The following is a 12,705-nucleotide window of genomic DNA, read 5'->3' on the forward strand; positions in this document are numbered from 1 at the left end:
CTTAAAATACTCTTCCCAGAGGGATTAATGTAAATATCAGTTTCATTTCCATTCAACAGATAATTTTTATTAGCCTATTTTAATTGAACTGACTGATACTTCTCACATGGGTCAAAAAAATGAGTGACAGCGAGCTGAGTGTAACTTTATAATTTCTTCACCACAGCAAACCAGGAGCATATCTGAATTTGGAAAATAGAAGACAACTTCGTAAAACTTCACTTTGACAAAAGAGCATTTTTATTGATTGGGAAGTTATTTTACAACAATTAATTTATATGCTTGCAAAAAATAATGCGATTTCTTTACATTTGAATTATAATTAATATTTTGAATTTTTTGTGCCTTAAAATTTGAAAATGTTTTATAAGGGTGAGCTTTCACAGAAAAGTCTACTGTGTTTACAAAAGTGAAACAATTTTAAAGGACCCATAAAGAGTTTCCTTACCTTGCACTCATAGAGAACACACACTCCAGAAGAGGAATAGACCGTGTTTCTTTCTCCTTCAAAGTAGGTTCGTCCTTGAAACTGGCATATTGCTTTAGAATAAAAAATACATATATATTTATTTTTTATTAGGAAAAATAGCATAGAAGTGTTTAGATCATTTGCAACAGTATTTCGCATGCTCACAAATCTTTTCAAAGAGTTTGAACGACTATAAACCTAAATTCAATCTACTATAAGGCACATGTAGGTTTGGGAGTTACTGCCACGCTCACTAAGTTCAGAGAGTAAAATAAGGTGCAAAAAGGATAAGAATTAGACCTTTAAAAAGTAATTCCTATAAGCATACTGGAGGGCTTGCTAGATGATGTTCTCCTAAGGGCCTTGCTTCCAAGAGGCATATTAAGCAAGTGCTTAAGGCAACAATAAGTCAGGGTCAACCTAAATATGAGAAAAGTTCATTTTTGTTGGGCAATTGCAGAATTTTAAAACAGAAAATTAGAAAGAAGCTATTTTAATTTCAGCTTACATGAAAGTTTTACATTTTATGGCTTATTATTTTCTATCCAAGTATAAATGGGTTAAACAGCCCGGTGGTACAGCAGTTAAGTGCTCAGTTGCTAACCAAAAGGTTGGCGGTTCAAACGCACTAGCCACACCATGGGAGAAAGATGTGGCAGTCTGTTTCCATAAAGATTACAGCCTTGAAAGCCCCATGGGGTAGCTCTACTTTATCCTGCAGGGTCACTATGAATTGGAACCGACTTGGCAGCCACAGGTTTGGTTTTAGGTTTTTTACATGTGGGTTAAAAGACCAGTTGCTATTGAGTCGATTCTGACTCATGGCAACCACATGTGTCAGAAGAGAACTGTGATCCATAGGGCTTTCAATGGCTGATTTTTTGGAAGTAGATTGCCAGGCCTTTCTTCCAAGGCACCTCTGGGCAGACTGGAACCTCCAACCTTTCAGTTGGCAGCCCAGTGCATTAACCATTTGCCCCACCAAAGGAAACAACATATGTTTTAGGAGATCCTATTTTTTTTATTTGGGATGTTGGAAGGTATTAATCTGCCCCTGCCTTGCTTCCATAAAATTTTAAAATATAACTTCAGAGTCAGTGTGGAAAACATAATTTTAATTAGTGAAAATGCATACAGAGTATCAAATAAATATTTCTCTGAAATTTCCAAGATATTTACAATTCACACAAACTTGTAGGCAACAGAAATTCTTTGCTTGTTTTTAAATGAATAGACCGTATTCTATTCACTTAAAAACAAGCAAATAATCATGTTGACTCATCATGTAAACAAAAGAGATTTTTCCTGAAGCTAATGAAGCTTGACATTCAAGATTCCTCTATGCCCCAAACACCTTCCAAGACCCTAAGCTAAGTTTTGTTTCTGTAAATCTGTACTGTTTTTCTTTGAAAGCACGCCCAATATTGCAGATGCTCCAGAGCTACCTAGTGGCTAGATCAAAGGCCAAGATGGTGGCATAGTCAGAGGCTTCCTGTCATCCCGCTTAAAACAAAAAGCGAAAAAACAAGAAAATTGGATAGATATGATGATCTAGGAGCCCTAAGCAGCAAAGACAAGGCTGAATAATTAAACCGAGCAACTGGTGGAAGGAGAGAAACTCAAAAACAGTGGAAATGAGGAATTATGGATCACACGATCACCAGCATCCTGCTGGCTGAATCTGTACAGTGCACACAGGTTGAGGCAAGTACCAACATCCCAAGTCAAAACCCACCCCATCTGGTAAAGCCAAGCAGCAGCAAATCTGCACATACCTCCAGAGGCAAACAGGGGCGACACCAGACCTATGAAAGTGCAAGCTCTCAACTTACCAAATGCATACCATAACCCAATAGTAGGTCAATAGACAACTGAACAGAGGGTCATAAGAGCAGAATTGAGACAATGGAAGTCAGAATAAATGAGACTAAAGATAAATCCATTGGCACCAATTTGTTAGAGAAAAAAGAATGAAGAAAGCCTAAGAATTACGTGGGACACTATCAAGACGAAAAACCTATCAGTGGTCGGAGTTCCAGAGCAGGGGGGATAACATAAAACACAGAGAGACTTATCAAAGATTTGCTGAAAGAAACTTTCCCTAATATCATGAAAGACAAGAAGATATCTATCCAAGGAGCTCAACGAACCCCACACAGGGTAGACCCCAAAGAAAGCCAGCAAGATGTATTATAATCAAACTTGCCAAAGCCAAAGCCAAAGAACGAATCCTGAGAGTGGCTAGGGACAAACGAAAAGTCACCTACAAAGCAGAACCAGTAAGACTAAGCTCAGATTACTCAGCAGAAACCATGCAAACAAGAAGGCAATAGGACATATATAAAGCCTTGAAGGAAAAAAAAAAAAAACTGTCATGCAAGAACTATATATCCAGCAATACTGTCTCTCAAATATGATGGTGAATTAGGATATTTCCAGATAAACAGAAATTAAGGGACTATGTAAAAACCAGGCCAAAATTACAAGAAATACTAAAGGGAGTCCCTCTATTACAGAACCAACAACAGACAATAATCCAAGACTAGGATACATGGCAGGTCAACCAGATACCACATCCAGATAAGGAATTCACAAAAACAAAACAAGGTAAAATGCTGAAAATAGGGAAACAGAGATGTCAATACATAAATGACCCCAATGTCAAAACAAAAAAGAGGAAATAAATGGTCATGGGACTTCCATATGGAAAGGAAGTCAAGGTGATAGCAAGAAATAACAGACTGATTTAAACTTAGAAAATGAAGGTAAACACAAAGAAAGCTAACAAACCTACCCATCTGCAGTGTGACAGATCACTTTTGTGTGGCCTTTCTAGCCACGGTTGTGTAATTCTCACCCAAGTAATTGGGCGAGACTGTGAGATAGGGAAACTGTGGCCTGCCAAGGGGATTGATTAGTTGTGCCATCCCACTGGGCTTGAAATGAGCAATCCCAGAGTATGGTCTGTGAGTTCCGTGTGGCCATTGCGATGAATTATAAAATCCAGTACAGAGTGCTGTGGGAGGGACAGCTGGTGTTAGAATTGGTAAAGATGGCGAAGAGAGGACACTTGTCTGGTCTCTGCCTCATAGGAAGCAGCCTTGGACTGTTGATCCCTAGTCTCTTCCTGCCCCATGAAGTTAGAGGAGGTCAGATGCCACCCCTACGCCGTTCTTACACCATCAAAATAAAAAAGAAGAAAAACATAAGACTCTGCAAACAAAAAATCAACAATAATAAAAGAGATGAAAAGAAAATACATAAAAAGAACTCAGCACAGAAAATTAAGCAGAACAAATAAACTGTCAACACCACAAAACAACAACAACAAAATGACAGCAGTAAACTCAAACCTATCTATCAATGATTACACTGAATGCAAATGGCGTAAATGCACGAGTAAAGAGACAGAGAGTGCAAAACGGATAAAAAAAAGTTGATCCATCTATATGCTGTCTACAAAATACACACCTTAGACACAAAGACATAAACAAACTAAAAATCAAAGGATGGTGTCTTAGTCATTTAGGGCTGCTATAAGAGAAATACCACAAGCAGGTGGCTTTAACAAAGAGAAATTTATTCTCTCGCTGTCTAGTCAACTAGAAGTCCAATTTCAGGGCGTCGGCTTCAGGAGAAGACTGTCTCTTTTCACTGACTCTGGAGGAAGGTCCTTGTCATCAATCTTCCCCTGCTCTAGGAGCTTCTCTGTGCAGTAACCCCAAGTTCAAAGGATGCGCTCTGCTCCCGGCACTGCTTTCCCGGTGGCATGAGGTCCCAGTCTCTGCTGGTTTCCTTTTGCTTTTATCTCTTGTAAGATAAAAGGTGGTACAGACCACACCCCACGGAAATTCCCTTCACATTGAATCAGGGAGGTGACCTTAATGGGGTGTTAAAATCACACCCTAATCCTCTTTAACATAATCCAATCTTGCCTCATTAACCATGGGCAGAGATTGGGATTTACAACACATAGGAAAATTACAATCACAAAATGGAGAATAACCACACAGTACTGCAAATCATGGCCAAATCAAGTTGACACATATTTTGGTGGGACACAATTCAATCCACAACATATGGGAAAAAAATACATCAAGCAAACAATAATCAAAAAAAGAGCAGTAGTGGCAATATTAATTTCCAATAAAATAGGCTTTAAAGCAAAATCCACCACAAAGGATAAGAAAGGACACTATATAATGATTAAAGGATCAATAAATCAGGAGGACATAACTATAACAAATATATACGCACCCAATGACAGGGCTTCAAAACACATAAAACGAACTCTAACACCACTGAAAAGACAAATAGTTCCACAATAATAGCAGGAGACTTCAACATACCACTTTCGACGAAGGACAAAACATCTAGAAAGAAACTTAAAAAAGATACAGAAGATCTAAATATCACTATTAACCAACTCTACCTCATAGACATATATAGAACACTCCACCCAACAGAAGCAAGGTACACATTCTTTTCCAACACACATGGAACATCCTCCAGAATAGACCACATTTTAGGCCACAAAGCAAGCCTCAACAAAATCCAAAACATCAAAATAATACAAAGCATCTTCTCTGATCCTAATATCATAAAACCAGAAATCAATAACAAAAACAGCAAGGAAAAAATTATCAAAAACATGGAAACTGAACAATACCTTGCTTAAAATCACTGGGTAATAGAAGAAATCAATGATGGAATAAAAAAAAATTCATAGAATCAAAAAAGAATGACTGCACATCTTACCAAATCTTTGGGACACAGCAAAAGCAGTGCTTAGAGGTCAATTTACAGCAAAAAACACACACACACATCAAAAAAAGAAAAAGGGGACAAAATCAAAACATTAACCCTGCAACTCGAACAAATAGAAAGAATGCAGCAAAAGAAGCCCTCAGGCACCAAAAAGAAAGGAAATATTAAAGATTAGAGCAGAAATAAATGAAACAGAGAACAGAAAAACCATTGAAAGAATCAACAAGACCAAAAGTTTGTTCTTTGAAAAGATCAACAGAATTGACAAGCCACTGGCCAAACTGACAAAAGAAAAACAGTAGAGGAAGCAAATAACCTGAATACGAAATGAGACAGGAGACATCACGACAGAACCAACTGAAATAAAAAGGATCGTAACAGAATACTACAAAAAGCTATATTCCAAAAAAATTGAAAACCTAAAGGATATGGTCAAATTTCTAGAAACACACTACCTGCCTAAACTACTGCCATGCATCAATCAGTTTGTCATACTGTGGTGGCTTGTGTGTTGCTGTGATAATGGAAGCTATGCCACTGGTATTTAAATACGAATAGGATGCCCATGATGGACAGGTTTGGGCTGAGCTTCCAGACTAAGAAAGGCTAGGAAGAAGGACCTGGGGGTCTACTTCTGAAAAGAATTAACCAGTGAAAACCTCGTGAACATAGTCTGATATAGTGCTAGAAGATTAGCTCCTCAGGTAGGAAGGCACTCAAAAGACGACTGGGGAAAAGCTGCCTCCTCAAAGTAGAGGCGACCTTAATAACGTGGATGAAGTCATGCTTTTGGGATCTTCATTTGCTGAGGTGCTACTACTCAAAATGAAAAGAAACAGGTACAAACATCCATTAATAATCAGGGCGTGGAAAACTGGAAATAGTTAAAAATGAATCAGAACACATAAACATGGATATCCTAGATATTAATGAGCTGAAATGGACTAGTGTTGGCAATTTTGAATGAGACAACCATATGGTATTCTATGGTGAGAATGGCAAATTGAAGAGGAATGGATGGTGGTTGGGCATTGCATTCTTTATCAAAAAGAACACTTCGAGGTCTGTCCTGAAGTACAACATTGTCAGTAATCGGATAATATCCATGTGCCTACAAGAAAGACCAGTTAATATGACTATTATTCAAATTTATGCACCAACCACCAAGGCCAAAGATGAAGAAATGAAAGTTTTTACCAGCTTCTGCATTTTGAAATTGATCAAACATGCAACCAGGATGCATTCATAATCGCTGGTGATTGGAATGCCAAAGTTGGAAACAAAGAAGAAGGATCGGTAGTTGGAAAATATAGCCTTGGTGACAGAAACAATGCTGGAGATCGCATGATAGAATTTTGCAAGACCAATGACCTTTTCACTGCAAATACTTTTTCCATTAACATGAAAGGTGACTGTATGCATGGACCTCACCAGATGGAATGCACAGGAATCAAATCAACTACATCTGTACAAAGAGGTGATGGAAAAGCTTACTATCATCAGTCAGAACACGGCTGTGGGCCGACTGTGGAACAGACCGTCAATGGTTTATATACAAGCTCAAGTTGAAACTGAAGAAAATTAGAAAAAGTCCACGAGAGCCAAAGTACGACCTTGAGTATATCCCACCTGAATTTAGAGACCATCTCAAGAGTAGATTTGACATGTTGAACACTAAAGATCGAAGACCAGACAAGTCGTGGAATGACATCAAGGACATCATACATGAAGAAACCAAGAAGTCATTAAAAAGACAGGAAAGAAAGAAAAGACCAAACGGAGTCAGAAGAGTACATAAAGCAAACAAAGAAATGAAGTGAAAGGGCTGAAGAGAAAATTTCAAAAGGCAACTAGAGAAGACAAAGTATTATAATGACATGTGAAAAGACCTGGAGACAGAAAACCAAAAGGGAAGAACATGCTCAGCACTTCTCAAGCTGAAAGAACTGAAGAAAAATTCAAACCTTGAGTTGCAATACTGAAGGATTCTTTGGGAAAAATATTAAATGATGCAGAAAGCATCAAAGAAGATGGGAGGAATGCACAGAGTCACTGTAACAAAAAAGAACTGGTTGAGGTTCAATCATTTCAGGAGGTAGCATACGATGAGGAGCCAATGGTACTGAAGGAAGAAGTCCAAGAGGCACTGAAGGCATTGGCAAAAAACAAGGTTCCAGGAATTAACGGAATACCAATTTAGATGTTTCAACAAACGGATGCAGCACTGGAAGTGCTCACTTGTCTATGCCAAGAGCTTCGGAAGACAGCTTCCTGGCAAACTGACTGGAAGAGATCCGTATTTATGCCTACTCCCAAGAAAGGTGATCCAACTGAATGGGGAAATTATCGAACAATATCAGACGCAAGTAAAATTTTGCTGAAGATCATTCAAAAGCAGCTGCAGCAGTATATCAACAGGGAACTCCAGAAATTCAAGCCAGATTCAGAAGAGGTCACAGAACCAGGGATGTTACTGCTGATGTCAGATGGATCCTGGTTGAAAGCAGAGAATACCAGAAAGATGTTTACCTGTGTTTTATTGACTATGCAAAGGCATTCGACTGTGTGTATTACAAAAAGAATTATAGATAACATTATGAAGAATGGGAATTCCAGAACACTTAATTGTGCTCATGAGGAATCTGTACATAGTTAAAGTGGCAGTCATTCTAATGGAACGAGGGTATACTATGTGGTTTCAAGTCAGGAAACGTGTGCATCATGGTTGTACTCTTTCATCATATCTATTCAATCTGTACACCGATCAAATAATCCAAGAAGCTGGACTGTATGACAAACATGACATCAGGATTGGAGGAAGACTCATTAACAACCTGCGGTATGCAGATGACACAACCTTGTTTACTGAAAGTGAAGAGGACTTGAAACACATGCTGATGAAGATCAATGACTACACCTTCAGTATGGATTACGCCTCAACATAAAGAAAACAAAAATTCTCACAACTGGACCAATAAGCAACAGCATGACAAATGGAGAAAAAATTGAAGTTGTCAAGGATTTCATTTTACTTGAATCCATAATCAATACCCATGGACGCAGCAGTCAAGATATCAAAATATGAATTGCATTGGACAAAGCCGCTGCAAAAGACCTCTTTAAAGTTTTGAAAACCAAAAATGTCACCCTGAAGACAAAGGTGCCCCTGACCCAAACCATGGTATTTTCAGTAGCCTCATATGCACTGGAAAGCTGGATGATGAATAAGGAAGACCGAAGAGGAGCTGACATCTGTGAATTCTGGTATTGGTGAGGAATACTGAATATACCACGGACTGCCAAAAGAATAAACAAATCTCTCTTGGAAAAAGTACAACCAGAATGGTCCTAAGAAGCAAGGAGGTGAGACTACGTCTCACATACTTTGGACATGTTACCAGGAGGGATGAGTCCCTGGAGAAGGACATCATGCTTGGTAAGGTAGAAGGTCAACTAAAAAGAGGGAGACCCTCAAGGAGATGGATTGACACAGTGGCTGCAACAATAGGCTCAAGCATAACAACGATTGTGAGGATGATGCAGGCAGGACCAGGCAGTGTTTTCTTCTGTTGTACATAGGGTCGCTATGAGTGGGAACTGACTCAATGGCACCTAACAACAATAACAACACCTAAACTAACACAAACTGAGGCAGAAAAACTAAACAGACCCATAGCAAAAGAAGAGATAATAAATAAGCTTCCAACAACAACAACAAAAAACCCTGGCCTGGACAGCTTCACTGGAGAATTCTACCAAATTTTCGGAGAAGAGCTAACACTAATATTACTCAAGCTATTTCAGAACACAGAAAAGGAAGAATAATCCCAAACTCATTCAATGAGGCTAGCATAACCTGGATACCGAAGCCAGGCAAAGACACCACCAAAAAAGAAAACTACAGGCCAATATCCCTCATGAACAAAGATGCAAAAACTCTCGACAAAATTCTAGCCAATAGAATTCAACAGCATATGAAAAAGTAATATGTCATGACCAAGTGAGGTTCATACTAGGTATGCAGGGATAGTTCAACATTAAAAAAATCAATCAACGTAATCCACCACATAAATAAAACAAAAAACAACAAAATAGAATCACATGATCATATCAATCAACTCAGAAAAGGCATTTAACAAAGTCCAACAACCATTCCTGATAAAAACTCTCGGCAAAATAGGAATAGAAGGGAAATTCATTGACAGAGTAAAGGATATTTATACAAAACCAACAGCCAACATCATTCTAAATGGAGACTGAAAGCATTCTCCCTGAGAACGGGAACCAGACAAAGATGCCCTTTATCACCACTCTTATTCAACATAGTCCTGGAAGTCCTAACTAGAGCAATAAGGCAAGAAAAAGAGATAAAGCACATCCAGATTGGTAAGGAAGAGGTAAAACTATGCCTATTTGCAGATGATATGATCTCATACACAGAAAACCCCAAAGAATCGACAAGAAAGCTACTGGAACTAACAGAAGTCTTCAGGAAAGTAGCAAGATACTAACATAAAAAATGAATTGAATTCCTCTACACCAACAAAAATAACTTTGAAAGGGAAATCACCAAATCAATACCATTTACAATAGCCCCCAAGAGAATAAAATACGAATAAATCTAACCAGCAACTTAAAATACATATACAAAGAAAACTACAAAATACCACTGCAAGAAACCAAAAGAGACTTACATAAGTGGAAAAACAAACAATGCCCACAGATAGGAAGACTCAACATTGTGAAAATACCAATTGTACCCAAAACAATCTATAGATACAATGCAATCCCAATCCAAATTCCAACAGCATTCTTTAACAAGGTGGAGAAACAAATCACCAAATTTGTATGGAAAGGGAAGAGGCCTGAATAAGTAAATCAATACTGAAGAAAAGAACAAAGTGAGAGGCCTCACACTACCTGAGGAAAGTCAAAACAGCCAAGTACTGGTATGACAAAAGACACACAGGTCAAGGGGACAGAACTGAGAACCCCAACATAAACCATTCACCTATGAGAAGTTGATATTTGACAAAGGGCCAAATGCATTAAATTGGGAAAAGACAGTCTCTTTAACAAATGGTGCTGGCATAACTGGATGTTCATCTGTAAAACAATGAAACAAGATCCATACCTCACACCATACACAATAACTAATGCAAAATGGACCAAAGACCTAAACATAAAATCTAAAACAATAAAGATCATGGAAGAAAAAATAGGGACAACGCTAGGGGTCCTAAGACATGGCATAAATAGTATACAAACCCAAACCACCAATGCACAAACACCAGAAGAGAAACTAGGTAACTGGGAGCTCCTAAAAATTAAATACTTATGTTCATCTAAAGACTTCAGCAAAAGTATAAAAAGAGAGCCTACAGGCTGTGAAAAAAATTTTGGCTACTATATATCTGACAAGGGTCTAATGTCTAAAACCTACAAAATACTTCTATACCTCAAAAACAAAAAGACAATCCAATTAATAAATGGGCAAAGGATATGAAAGACACTTTGCTAAAAAAGACATTCAGGTGGCCAACAGACAGATGCTCGAGATCATTAGCCATTAGAGAAATGCAAATCAAAACTATATATCATCTACTGCATATCATCTCACTCTGACAATTCTAGCACTAATCCAAAAAACACAAAATAACAAATGTTGGAGAGGTTCCAGGGAGATTGGCACTCTTTTGCACTGCTGGTGGGCATATAAAATGGTACTACCACTTGGAAAACAATATGGCGCTTCCTTAAAAAATAGGAATACCATAGGATCCAGCAATCCCACTGCTAGGAATATACCCTAGAGAAATAACAGCTGTCACACAAATAAACATATGCACACCCATGTTCACTGAAGCACTATTAACAATAGCAAGAAGATGGAAACAATCTAAACACCCATCAACAGATGGATAAAAAAAATCATGGTGTATACACTCAATGGAATACTACACAACTGTAACAAACAATGAGGTAACTGCAAACATCTTACAACACAGATGAATCTACATGGCATTTTGCTGAGTGAAATAAGTCAGTCACAAAAGGACAAGAGTTCTACTATAAGAACTCAAGAAAATGGGAAGTCAGCACAACTGGTCCAAAGCAAAAGCATAGAAGTTTCCTAGACACATCCAAACACTTTGAGCGACTAAGTAACTGGGGCTGGGGGCTGAGGACCATAGCCTCGGGGACATCTAGGTCAACTGGCATAACATAGTTCATAAACAAAATGTTCTATATTCCACTTTGGTGAATAGTACCTAGGGTCTTAAAAGCTTGCAAGTGGCCACCTATGATACATCTACTGGTCCCATTCTGTCGATAGCAAAAGAGAATGAAGAAAACCAAAGATGTAAGAAAAATATTAGCCCAAAAGACTAAAGGACCACATGAGCCAGAGATTCTACCAGCCTGAGCCCTGAAGAACTACATGGTGCCGGTTACCACTAACAACTACTCAGACAAGAATTAGAACAAATTCAAATCCATGAAAAAGACCAGATTTACTTGTCTGACAGAGACTGAGAGAACCCCCAAGACTATGGCCTCTGGACACTATGCTAACTCCGAACTGAAACTCACTTTTTCCCCCAAAGCCCACTTTTCAAACAGATTAGACAGGCGTATAAAAGAAAATAACACACATGAGAAAAGTGCTTCTTAGTTCAATCAAATATAAAAGACCTAATGAACAATTCCTGTCCAAAAGCAAGACAAGACGGCAGGAAGGGACAGGAACTAGAAGAATGGACACAAGGAACTCGGGTGGAAAGGGGGAGCATGCTGTCACATTTTGGGGATTGCAATCAATGTTACAAAACAGTATGTGTATAAATTTTTGAATGAGAAATGAACTTTCACCTAAAGCACAATAAAAATTTTTAAAAATGTGAACAAGTTCAAAAAAAAGTATCAGCTTGCCAATAATAATTAGTAACAAAAAATTATTACTTTCATTAATAACATTGTGTATATAAAAAAATTTTGTATATATATAGTTGGAAACCCTGGTGGCGTAGTGGTTAAGTGCTATGGCTGCTAACCTAAAGGTCAGCAGTTCAAATCTACCAGGCACTCCTTGGAAACTCTATGGGGCAGTTCTACTCTGTCCTATAGGGTCACTATGAGTTGGAATCGACTCGGCAGCAACGGGTTTGGTTTAGTTTTTGGTGTATATATACAGTTGACCAAGTATTCACACCTTAACGGCAACCCAACTCCTACCTTCACTGCAAAATTAACTAATCATTTAAAGCTTCACATTTAAACAGTGGAAACCATGCACATTTAAACATGCCATCCATGAACTGATCTCCTTAAAAAAAAAGAAAAAAATACCTTTTATTAACAAATTTCACTACATAACATAATCTAACGGGAAATTGATTTTAAATTACTGGAGACTGCTGGAAAAGAATACAACTTACTTGCTGGCTAGAACGTGCTCACTCATGAAT

The 12,705-nt window shown here is 38.1% G+C and overlaps 1 protein-coding gene across 4 annotated transcripts in view; it reads right to left on the minus strand.

Moving 5' to 3' along the window:
• Nucleotides 1-12,705, minus strand: part of NELL2 (neural EGFL like 2) — a 485,920-nt gene that overhangs the window by 231,886 nt on the left and 241,329 nt on the right. For all 4 annotated transcript variants that reach the window (XM_049882891.1, XM_049882892.1, XM_049882890.1 and 1 more), the window contains exon 11: nucleotides 449-540. In XM_049882891.1, coding sequence (XP_049738848.1) covers nucleotides 449-540 — 92 coding nt within the window. The remainder of the gene's footprint in view (nucleotides 1-448; nucleotides 541-12,705) is intronic.

This window comes from Elephas maximus, chromosome 4 (assembly GCF_024166365.1).
Source record: "Elephas maximus indicus isolate mEleMax1 chromosome 4, mEleMax1 primary haplotype, whole genome shotgun sequence".
Lineage (NCBI taxonomy): Eukaryota > Metazoa > Chordata > Mammalia > Proboscidea > Elephantidae > Elephas > Elephas maximus.